This window comes from Nuphar pumila, chromosome 2 (genome assembly GCF_984573655.1).
Source record: "Nuphar pumila chromosome 2, dmNupPumi1.hap1.1, whole genome shotgun sequence".
NCBI classification, from domain to species: domain Eukaryota; kingdom Viridiplantae; phylum Streptophyta; class Magnoliopsida; order Nymphaeales; family Nymphaeaceae; genus Nuphar; species Nuphar pumila.
The window spans coordinates 90977238-90989868 of NC_143250.1; the positions used below are offsets into that span (position 1 = coordinate 90977238).

At 43.1% G+C, this 12631-nt stretch overlaps 1 protein-coding gene across 1 annotated transcript; it reads left to right on the forward strand.

Annotated features, from left to right (window-relative positions):
- Positions 1 to 7906: 7906 nt before the first annotated feature.
- On the forward strand, positions 7907 to 11094 carry LOC149846067 (alpha carbonic anhydrase 7-like). The gene is made up of 6 exons (XM_089997837.1): positions 7907 to 8074; positions 8228 to 8445; positions 8562 to 8774; positions 9128 to 9295; positions 9488 to 9541; positions 10775 to 11094. Exons 1-6 carry the CDS (start codon positions 7978 to 7980, stop codon positions 10868 to 10870), a joined length of 846 nt encoding a protein of 281 aa, XP_089853963.1. The 5' UTR covers positions 7907 to 7977; the 3' UTR covers positions 10871 to 11094.
- The last annotated feature ends 1537 nt before the right edge of the window (positions 11095 to 12631 follow it).

The window sequence follows — 12631 nt, forward strand, 5'->3', positions numbered from 1 at the left end:
ATTACGGAATCCTATCTATGATCGGATGTCATATCGAACAAGTCAAGCAAAAAGGGCAACATGTGATGCCACAACCCTCTAGAGGTAGGTCGGTTGGTGGCATGGGATTAAGTTGCTGACCGTAATTTGTAGTTTTCTTCCTCCCCTCCCCCCCCCTCAATTCTTCTAGAAAAGTGCTATTTGAACCCACCGAGCTGACCATCAATCCTTTTACATCATTTGGGAGGCATCTATCAGTCATTACAGGCTCGCATTTCAAGTGGGAAACTCGTAGTCTCTCTCTCTCTGAATGCGTTGTGGCAGCTTAAGACTTGAGGAATCTCTCTCTCTCTCTCTCTGTCTTGCTCGAATTCTAATAAGAGGTGCTATGTTACAGCGGGGCGTTCAGACTTAATCCCCTTCATTGAATCTCATGGAGACAACTGTCAAGGTGTAGTTAAGCAGGTTCGGTAGATGCGAGTTCATACAATGGACAATGACTTTCAACCCCGTACTGTTGGATTAACCACCACGATTGACGTGGGGGGGAACGGTTACGCAAACCGTTCCCATCGTATGCTTTATAAAGACTGGGTATCATGAGCGACCCAGGTGAAGTGAATACAGAAGGAAAATTTGGGTCTACTCACCGACTGCATCCGGAAGCCTGGGCTCGTGGAGGGCAGTAGTCCGACTGAGCAGAGAAACTTTTCGGCGACCTCTCTTTTTTTTGGTAACCAACACAGCTCCATCAAATGGCAGCATCAGGTACGAAGGTTCTGTTTTTCTTTTGTCTTTTGCAGGGCCATTGCCATACAGGGATGCCGAATGGTTGCCGTCTCCGAGAAAACCCCCAGCTGGACCCAACATAGGGTTATGGGCCCACACTCCGCTTCCGCTGCGGGGTGTACTCCGGGTTGACCAACAAAGCAGGTCATCGTGGGGTGACGCTGCTGCTGGTCACCAGCGACTGTCGCCGGCACCGGCGACTGTCGCCGTTGGGCGACAGACTGATTAAAAAAAAAACTCTTACCTCTATTTTTGGGGCTTTCCTGTCGGTGAGGACCCTGCCGACGTTTCACTCCTCATCCGCCATTTAAAGCGCTGCAGGAACCGTCGCCGGCGACTATTGAGTCGCCGGATTTCTGAAAAAGCTTCTGCGTCATCTATTTTGGCCGGCGGATGGATGACTGTTTTTCGCCGGAGGAGAAACATCATATGGAACAGTGGGGTTGGTCGTCGGCAGGGGGCATCGACGGCAGGCGGTGTGGGTCGCCGGCAATGAAAAGAAGGGGAAAACCCCTCTTTTCTAAAAAGATCGGGTTTTCTGCCCTTTTTTCAATTTTTTTTTGTTTCGGGTCAGGTTCATTTTCTGATCCGGACCTGCCCACCCGAATCCGATCCATAAAGTTGATTCGGATCGGATCCGGAATTCGGGTGGGGACTCGCTCGGGTCCGACTTGGATAAGGTAAACCCCGGGTCAGACCCAGATCCGGATTTTACCGAGTCCGACCCGGATCTGGATTTTACCGAGTCCGACCCAGATCCGGATTTTACCGGGTCCGACCCAGATCCATATTTCACCAGGTCCGACCCGAATCCGGTCCTTACCGGGTCCGACCCGGATCTGGATTTCAACGGGTCCGACCCGAATCTGGATTTCACCGGGTCCGACCCGAATCTGGTCCTTACCGGGTCCGACCCAGATCCGGACTGTACCGGGTCCAACCCGGATCCGGATAACCTTGGGTCTGACCCGGATCCAGTTTGCAGTCGGGTCTGACCCAGATCCATACACTATTTGGCCTGAACTGGATCAGGGACTGACTCAGCCCCTTTCCGGGACCGGTTCAGAGCCGTTTTTGGCCGGTTCCTTTCAGTTTTTCACCGGTTCCGAGATGCTAAGACCCTATTTTTTTTAATATAAGAAAATACAGGAATTTTGGCATACCGTTATAGGGTTTTTATGAACTTTTTGTTTATACTTGACCCGGTTCATAAGGTTCAGAACCGGTTCAGACCCTTTGATGACCGGTTCGGGGCTGTTTCAGACTGGTTCAGAGTGCTTTAAGACTGATTCGTGGAACATATGACAGGTTCATTCAGTTTTAGAACCATTTCAAGAGTCATATGTCTGGTCCATTCGGTTTATGGACTATTTTAAGATATAATTTTGCATATTAGCATTAAGGATAGTTAGATGAATCAGTGTTTTCATGTCACCAAAGTGACTGAATACACGTGAGTCATAAATGAATTTTATACTATCATACTGTTCCTAAGCCAATATGCACATTGTACTTAGATTCATGAAATGATAGACGACCCAAAGGTAGTTTTATCGTGTTTGGAATTTAAGTAGGGTAGAATAAGGTAAATGTGTCGAGATACATCACACATGTGTATCCAAAGATACCTTGTGTTGATGGTCTATCTTCATAAGAACCTTAGTTTTACCGAATATGGTCGGTAGGCAAAGTGGTTTCGCGTGTCGGAGCTCTTACCAAAGTAGGACTCCGATGACCCCCTTCACTCACCTGAAAAAAAGCATATCAAGAGCCTTTATTATTTTGTTTTTTTCCACTAAAGTTTTAGTCTCGTATAAATGCTTCCTGATACGTGTCTTTTGTCATGCAGTTTCTAGTTCTGTGATTTTAGATGGCTCTAGCTCTATTCCTTTTTTAGATGGATCTAATTTTAGTGATTGGAAAGATACTGTTTTATTTGCATTAGGGTATATGGATCTAGATCTGGCCCTAAGGATAGATGAACTCGCTGCCCTCATTGATCAGAGCACTGCGGATAAAAAGATTGCTTTTGAGAAGTGAGAGCGATCGAATAGGCTTAGCCTATTGCTTTTACAATCTAAAGTAGCTAAGAACATTAGAAGTGCTATCCCACAATGCAGAACAGTGAGAGAATTCATGAATGCCATTGAGGCATAATTTGTGAGTTAAAACAAGGCTAGAGCCAGTACCCTGATGTCAAAACTGATATCTATGAAATATATTGGAAGGGGAAATCATTCGTTAGCATATTTTGGAGATGAGGAAGATAGCATCTCAGCTGAATGACATGAAGCTCACCATCTCTGATTCTTTCCTAGTGCATTTAGTCCTAACATCCTTACCCTTGGAATACGGACCTTTCAAAATCTCATACAACACACATAATGATGAATGGACATTTAATGAACTTATGTCCAAGTGTGTTGAAGAAGAAGAGAGGATGAAAGGTGAGAAGGTGCAGAGTGCACATATGACTTCTCATACGTCCAAGGTAGGACCAAGGAAGAATGCATTTAAGAGAAATGCTAGGAAGAAGCCAACTGGGGATAAGTCATCCCAAGACAAACAATCTAACTCTGCTCCCATAAAGTGCTTTTTTTGCAGGAAGAAGGGACACATAAAGGCAGATTGCATAAAGTACAAGTGGTTGGAAAAGAGAGGTAATTTGTCATTTGTTTCTCATGAATGTAATTTATTACAAATTCCTAAAAATAGTTGGTGGATTGATTTTGGTGCTACTGTTCATATTTCCAACTGTCTACAGTTGTTCCTGAGGAGAAGGGAACCAACAATGCATGAGAAAAGCATCTATTCGGGAAACAAGATGCGTTCACATGTGAAGGGTGTTGGAACCTGCAAGATTACTATGGATACGGGCGTAGTTTTAGATCTTCATGATGTCTTTTATATTCCATCGTATAGTAGAAACTTAATTTCAATTTCAAAGTTGAATAAATTTGGATATTGTTTTAAGTTTGAAAATTCCAAATTGTTCATATTCAGAAATTCAATTGAAATTGGTTCTGCATCAGTTTATGATGGTTTATATAGATTGAATGTGAAGATCCAAACTCAGGAGTCTTTGACTTCTGAATACGCATTGGTTGGAAATAAACGTAGCATGACAGATGATAAATCTTACATGCTTTGGCATCGAAGGTTGGGTCATATCTCTGAAAAGAGAATAAAGAGACTGGTAAATGAAGGGATCTTGTAATCTCTAGATTTTACTGACAATGACCCATGTGTTGATTGCATAAAGGCTAAGAATACAAACACATATAAAGAGGGTGCCAAACGCAGTAGTGAGATATTAGAAATAGTCCATACGGATGTATGTAGACCGTTTTCTCCCTGTTACACAGGCGAAAAATATTTCGTCATCTTTATTGATGACTATTCTCGGTATATGTATCTTTACTTGATTTTCGAAAAATCTGATGTTTTTCAGATGTTTAAGGAATTTAAGAAAGAAGTAGAGAAACAAACCGATAAGGTTATTAAAATAGTCATATATGATAGAGGTGGCGAATATTATGGTAGGTTTACTGAGATGGGGCAAAGGGAAGGACCATTAGCGCGATTTCTTAAAGAGGAAGGCATTGTGCCTCAATATACCATGCATGGTAGTGCCTATCAGAATGATGTAGTTGAAAGGAGAAATCGTACGCTTAAAGAAATGGCCAGGGCCATGTTGAATTATTCAACACTTCCCATAAAGTTGTGGGGTGAAGCCTTAAAGACAGTTGTGCATATTTTGAATAAGGTTCCTACGAAATCTGTGCCTAAAACTCCTTACAAGCTGTGGACAGGTAGGAAACCATCACTGTCTTATATGCACATATGGGGATGTCCTGCAGAGGCTAAACTGTATAACCCACACATTAAAGCCTTTGATCCAAGAACAACCAGTGGATATTTCATTGGTTATCCAGAAAGATCAAAAGGGTACAGGTTTTATTGCCCATCTAACTCACCACAGATTGTTGAAACAGATAAGGCTAAATTCCTAGAAGATGGTTCAATAGTATTGAGTGCACTTCAAAGCATTGGTTTTGAGGAAATACAGGATCCAGTTTCATCGCCTGTTAAGGAAAACATCGAAAGATACCACATTGTTATTCCTAATGATGGTGTGGTTGATCATTCGATTGTTAATGCACAAATCCAAAGTGAACCTATTGTGGACAATGCGGAAGAGCACGAACAGGATGATCATGTTCCATCTAAGCCTGAGGAATGACCTGTTTGGAGATCCACTTGGATTAGGAGATCTGTCATACATCCTGATTATGTGGTGTACCTTCAGGAGCCTGGTGATTTCATAGATATGGATGATGACCCGTTGAATTTTATGGAAGCTGTTGAAAGCAAACAATCTTCGCACTGGATTGAAGCTATGAAAGAAGAGTTAGACTCTATGGCTAAAAATCAAGTGTGGGATCTTGTCACGTTACCTAAAGGAGTAAAGCCCGTAGGGTGTAAATGAGTCTTTAAGACCAAGAAGGACTCCAAAGGTAACATAGAGAGACAATGCAATATTGGTTGCTAAAGGATTCACCCAGATGGAGGGCATTGACTATAATGAGACATTTTTTCCTGTCTCAACTAAAGAGTCAATGAGGATTATTCTGGCCCTCGTAGCTCATTATGACCTAGAGCTACATCAGATGGATGTGAAAAAAGCGTTCCTCAACGGGGATCTGAATGAAGAGGTATACATGGAACAACCTCTTGGTTTCTCTGAAAATGATCATTTGGTTTGTAAGCTTAACAAATCAATATATGAACTTAAACAGGCCTCCTGACAGTGGTATATTAAATTTTCCCAAGTCATTGTGACTTTCGGGTTTACAGAAAATATTATTTTTCAATATATATACCTTAAGGAAAGTGGGAGTAAGTTCATTATATTGATGTTGTATGTGGATGACATCTTACTTGCAACCAACGATATAAAGTTACTTTCAGAGACAAAACAATTTCTTGCATCATATTTTGATATGAAAGATATGGGTGAGGCTGCTTACGTTCTTGGCATTGAGATTCGTCGAGACCGAGCAAAAGGTTTTCTAGGCCTCTCCCAAAGATCCTATATAGAAAAGGTGTTAAAGCGATATGGGATGGAGAATTGTTCTTCTACTTCTACACCCATATCAAAAGGTGACAAGCTGAGCCTAAAGGATTGTCCACAGAATGATATTGACAAAGCACAGATGAGTGCTTATCCATATGCATCAGTTGTTGGCAGCTTGCAGTACGCGCAGACATGTTCTGGACCAGATATTTCTTTTGCAGTAGGGGTACTTGGCAGATTTCAGTCTAACCTAGGTTTACCCCATTGGAAGTCTGTCAAGAAAGTCTTGCGGTACTTGCAAGGGACAAAAGACTATATGCTAACGTATCATAAAGTTAATCACCTCGAGGTCATTGGCTACTCAGATGCAGATTTAGGAGGATGCCTTGATAGTAGAAAGTCTACTACTGGGTACATCTTCTTACTTGCTGGTGGAGCGATCTCTTGGAGGAGTGAAAAGCAGACGACCACTGCTGCCCACACCATGGAGGCAGAATTCATTGCATTGTATGAGACTACTTCATAGGCTATATGGTTAAAGAACTTCATATCACAGTTAAAGGTGGTCGATTCCATTGGGAAGCCACTGAAGGTCTACTGTGATAATGAAGTTGCGGTGTTCTTTTCAAACAACAGCAAAAGTACTACGTCATGCAATCATATGGAATTGAAGTATTTTGTTGTTAAAGAAAGGACAGAGAATCATTTAGTGCATATTGTCAATATTGGTACCAAAGAGATGATCGCTGATCCTCTTACTAAAGGGCTAGCACCAGGATTATATTCTGAACATGTAATGAGGATGTGATTGTTATACTCTTTTTGACATATGCATATAAATAAAGTGATCACTTTCAGTTTTTGATTCTCATTATGGTTGTTGTCAATCTCCTAAGGATTAAAGATTCAACTAAGGACCTTTAGAATAGATTATAAAGGCCATTCTATTCATCAAGTTATTCCCATAAGGTTTTCTGGTTAAAAGATTTATCGTAAGATCAAGTGGGAGAATGTTGGATTAACCACCACGATTGACGTGGTGGTTATCCACGATGTGGATACATCCCCACATCAGGGATGATCCATCCGATAAATATGCATACGATAAGGGGGAACGATTATGCAAACCGTTCCCACCGTATGCTTTATAAAGACTGGGTATCATGAGCGACCCAGGTAAAGTGAATACAGAAGGGAAATTCGGGTCTACTCACCGACTGCATCCGGAAGCCTAGGCTCGTGGAGGGCAGCAGTCCGACTGAGCAGAGAAACTTTTCGGCGACCTCCCTTTTTTTTTGGTAACCAACACAGCTCCATCAAATGGCAGCATCAGGTACGAAGGTTCTGTTTTTCTTTTGCCTTTTGCAGGGTCATTGCCATACAGGGATGCTGAATGGTTGCCGTCGCCGGGAAAACCCCCAGCCGGACCCAACACGTACGTCGTACATTTGAACCCAACCCGCGGTTTAGAGAAGAAAATCCATGCATGGGCCTGAACCTATACTTCTACAACACGGCGTGATGAAGTAGTCTCGTTTTGGACAATTGAAATAGTGAGATATGCTTTCTCAACGTGTGCACAATTAGAAAGCAGCAGCCCTCGGTCCGCTTTGGCGACCGCACACGAACATTCTGGAAATCCTTTTGTAGGAAGAAACACGAAAAGAAGGGGAAAAAAGAAAAAAGAAATGCCATATACGCTGGTTTAATTTCCGAACAAGTACATAAATAAAACGAAAAGTAAAACGTGCGCAGCAATTCTTCGGGTAGAGGGTGCAACGTGAGTTGAGCAGGGAAGATTTTGGGGGTTGGGTCAATCAGCTGGACAGGGTGGTTGCAGCAGTTTTAGAAATTAATCATATTGCTTTTCTGTCATTGACTTAGTCACCTGGTCCGGTTTTCTTCCTTTCGTCAAATTAAGTTAACAGGTGGTGACACCTGGGGCCGTGCATGCTCTCTTCGCTTGTTTCCCTTTTTCTTTTTCTTCGTTTTCCAGATCTTTGGCCTTGAACCGACCCCCCCTACCTCTAGGGGTCATGCGTCTTATTTAAGTCTGCAATCATCGGGAACCCCTGGTTGTGTCTCAGCAATACAGTTTCTCGAAAAGAAGCGGATTTCTTAGGAAACACTCGATGGCAGCCTCTCTCTTGAGTCTCCTCTTTGCTATTCATGTTATCGCCTCTACTTTGGTTACGCATCATCCTCTTCTAGTAGCCTCACAAGAAGTTGGTAATGAAAACCAAACCCAAAAACAAAAGAAAATTCTCTTATTTCCTTGTTCCGGAAAAGACTAGCTACTGTAGCTCATATGAGTTATTATGGAGTCTCTTTTATTTCCTTGATTTCTGGTTTGGGGTAATATGTGTCTTGTGGGTCATGCAGAGAACGAGAGGGAGTTCGATTATGTAAAAGGCAGTGCAAAAGGTCCCGAGAATTGGGGGAAGATTCACAATGAATGGGGGAACTGCAGCAATGGACATATGCAATCACCCATTGATCTGTCCAGCGAGAGGGTAGAGGTGGTGCCGCATTTAGGTAGACTCAAGAGAAGCTACAAGCCGGCGAGAGCAGTGATTATGAATCGAGGGCATGACATCGTGGTAAGCTTTGAACCAGCATTTCTTCGTTTGTTTAATTCAGATTCTCAACTGGAATGATGGCCGTTCATGGTTGAACCAGCATCACCAGACGCTAATGTTGTTGGTGATGATGGCAGCTACGGTGGGAGGAAGAAGCAGGAGCCATTTTTATCAACGGAACAGAATTCTTGCTAAAGCAATTGCACTGGCATTCCCCCTCCGAACATACATTGAACGGTGTACGTTACGCTTTAGAATTGCATATGGTTCACGAGAGTAGACGTGACAAGCAGATCGCTGTAGTGGGAATCACGTACAAGATCGGGCGCCCTGACGCTTTTCTCTCTGAGGTCAGTAAAAGCTTATGGTTACTCAATTTCTACGTTTGAACACATATTCCCGATCGAGGAGTACAGGCCGGCCCCAAGCACACACGAGAACGTGCTTGCTTGGTAATCCAAGGGTTGTTTAAATTAGTAGGAAAATGAATTCCTTACTTTTTTTTTGGAAAGTCTCCTTGGCTTTGTTTTTTAATACCGATACACAAAGTTCATGTCTTATAAGGTTACAGAAAAGTAAAAGGATGAAATGACAGAGGGAAAACGATCATAAAATAAAATGAAATTAAACTAAATCGGCTCGATCTGCCTTTCATAGTTATAAAATGAAAACTAAATCAGCTTAATTGGTCTGCCTTTCATAGTTGATGCACGAAATACGCAACATTATGGATAGAAAAGAAGCAGAAATGGAAGCAGGCATCGTGGACCCCAGGCGAGTGAAGATAGGCAGCAGAAAGTACTACAGATACATGGGATCTCTCACCACTCCCCCATGCACCGAGGGCGTCTTCTGGACCATAGTGAAGAAGGTCAGTCCAGTTCTTATTTTATTGAGAGAGAGAGAGAGAGAGAGAGAGAGAGACTCTTCTACTCAGAGGAGATCATATCAAAAGACCATATCATTTGGAGTTGGTAATTGTTTGTGTGGTTGATTATAATCCTTTCTTGGACACTAGTTCCCTACTCACAAGCAACTAATGATGGAGCTAATGATGCCACAGGTGCGAACAGTTTCCAAGGAGCAGGTGAAGTTGTTGAGGGATGCTGTCCATGATGTAAGTTCTCTTAATTCGATACGACAGGGAAGCTCGCGCCAACTCTTGTTTTCGCTGTCCCCTTCCCTTTTTTGGTTGTCATTTTGGAAGGCCAAAGCTAGCTCTCTTCCGAAATTTGTGTTTGGGACTTTAGACCTCATGTTGTACACCGTACACGTGTTCTCGGGCTGGTCATCATGGTGATCAACGGCTAAAAGTGTGAGACACTGTTGTTTGACATCATTGTCACCTTTGTGGTGTGCCCCAATAGTGTGACGGAGGTGAGAGGTAGAAACAAGAAGGTCAAAATCACCACCAGTGGTGATATTCAATATCCACCACACATCCTTGTAAGGATATCATATCCGTACCACCAAGACCATTGTGGGCTAGTGGTCAACTGTACAAACCAAGGGGTCACACCATCCGCCATGATGTGTGGTGGATATTGCAAAAATCACCACTGATGGTGATTTTCAATATCACCTGTTCCCAGAGAGGCCACCCACCATTGATGCCGAATCACGTGTTTGTGTTAACCGATAGGTCCATTCAGTTTTAAACATGTAATCAAGTTCTAACGTGGGGCTGGGATAATGTTGGACTAGGCCTAGTCTTGGGCCTCAAAATATCCCAGCTGGTCAGGCTGAGGCTGGCATAGCTTGTCCGAGCCGATGTAGGTCTAATTAGCATGAACGAGTTAAAGAAGCATGTCCATGGAGGCTCGACGAATGCTATTCTCGCTCTTCAGGAATGGCATGGCTAGAGAGTGCCAGTTGCTTGAAAATAAGAACTTATCATATGGCATATGATGTGATGGATTGGGATCCTGCCACACGCTAACAAAGAAAATAGAGTATATATGACAGGATCCTAACATATGTCATGTGTCATATGATAAGGGATTCCTTCTCCATGTCTCGCGGCGCCGTTCACCCTCATCACCACTCTGAAGGATGTGAGCAGGATCGGTTGCCTTGGTGAATTGACGTACGCCGTTCATTGTGGTAATGAGTGGCGTACGTCCAAGGACCTACGCGTTCGAGTTGCCTTCGATGCAAAAACATTCCCAAATCTCTTGGAGAGAGAGAGAGAGAGAGAGAGAGAGAGAGAGAGAGAGAAGGGTGCAGAATTCAAAATTTTGGCCAGTGCAACGTCGAAAAGTTAGTGTTATTGCAGTAGTGCCTTCATCTGCAAGTGTAAAATATGCTCACTGTGGTTAGTTTTCTTTGATTTGCTGGTGTTGCATCGCAGGGTTATGAGACTAATGCTAGGCCAATGCAGGCCATCAACCGGAGAGCCGTGTATCTGTATACCCCAAAGGTCACTCCAGGAAACCTGCGTTCCTGAGGGCGAAATTATTGTTTAATTTACCCTTATCTTAAATATGGTTTAATTCTTTTTCATATGCAATAATCCCCTTGTTTGTGACCAGTGTATAGGGGACTGGAAATAAAGCACATACTCGGGCGTTTTGTGCCGTGTTTATGCTTATTTTGTATGTGTCAAAAATGGTATGTTAATGCAATGCATGCATCTGATTTTAATAACAGTATCATTGCATTTAGTGTCAATTTAGATTTTATATAACTTTTCACCGTCTTACAAGCAAAAATAGCGTTTATAAATTATGCATACAACGGTATACTCTATTGAAAAGCTATTGAATGAGATATTCAAATCTTTTTCTTTTATTTTTTTTTAAAGAATGTAAGATTCAAATTAAAGTTTACCATATTCGAGTTTCAACACAGTCTGAGGAAAATGCAAACGCAACTATCGCCTCTTCCGAATTCATATAGGAGGGTCTCATTTCAAAATTCGTGTTCCAAATTTATAATACTCGAAGATATTGCGTCTTACTCGTTGGCTCAAATGATTGCCTTTGCACACACACACATACACACACACACAGAGAGAGAGAGAGAGAGAGAGAGAGAGAGAGAGAGAGAGAGAGAGACTATAACCATCAACATTACGAAAACAGGTTCAACCAACATTGAACCTACAAGATAACCCGCCAGGCCCAAGACATGCCAAGGAGCCCCAAAACGAAGGAAAAAAGAAGAAAGAGAAAAAAAAAATGAAAAAAAAAGATAACAGAAAAACACGAAACAACTCCAGTTTGTCGGCGAGCATCACCCTAGATCATGAGTGGTCCTTGTAGGCAGATTGTGTTGAAGATCGGGGATGTTGATGCGAAGAATGGCATACACATCCGCCAAAATAAGGTTCACCATTTTGTTGAACACTACCGGAATATGCCGAAAGATAGCGTTGTTGCGAGTCATCCATACAACCCACCATGACGAGAGAAGCTAGGTTCGCCAAATAATCCGCCAATAGTTGCAATGACGAACTTGCTTAGGACCCCACAACAAATCGCTGGCGAACGATTCCTAGCGCACGCTGACCCCCGGCTTATTCCAAGTCACCTTGAAAATGTTTTGAAAGACAGCACTCCCAAAAAAGGTGAAATGCAGATTCTTCGGCCGCCTCGCACAACACACATTTACTCGGCTGATGGAATCCGATGGATTTGAAGAAATTGTCAGTCTGCACCCGATCGTGTAAGATTAGCCAAGCCAGGAAACATGATCTCGGAGTCGGACCCTTGCCCCAGAGCAGGCTCGTCGGAAACCGGTCCACCCTCGACGGAAGGAGAGCGAGGTAACCTTCTTTTGAGCGAAAAGATCTGTTCGGAGCAAAGATGCGTCCAACGAACTTAGACTGCGAGTCAACATTACCATTATGTAACATAACCGCAGACCAAGCTTGGATCCATGATCGACGAAGCTTTGACATTGTTCGCTGACGCACGCTAGTGCCCCCCACCAAGGATTCCACACCTCCGTATTTAGCCAGAATCATGCTTGCACACGGGGACCCAGGTTGGTGGGCAAGCCAGCTCTGCTTCACGACGAGAATCATACTCCTCAGCCTTGGATCCTTGATTCCCAACCCCCCCCCCCCCTATATAGGGGAAGTCGAAGTGTGTCCCACCCTATGAGGTGGCGTTTGTTGTTGGTACCTCGCCCCGACCACAAAAAGTTTGCCACTACCTGAGTTAGCTTCTTACTAACCCCCATAGGCATCAGGAACATAGACATA

Coding starts and splice junctions, on each gene's coding strand:
- LOC149846067 (XM_089997837.1), top strand. CDS start 7,978: ATGGCAGCCTCTCTCTTGAGTCTCCTCTTTGCTATTCATGTTATCGCC. Junction 8,775..9,127: donor CTGACGCTTTTCTCTCTGAG/GTCAGTAAAAGC, acceptor TGCCTTTCATAG/TTGATGCACGAAATACGCAA. Junction 9,296..9,487: donor TCTGGACCATAGTGAAGAAG/GTCAGTCCAGTT, acceptor ATGATGCCACAG/GTGCGAACAGTTTCCAAGGA.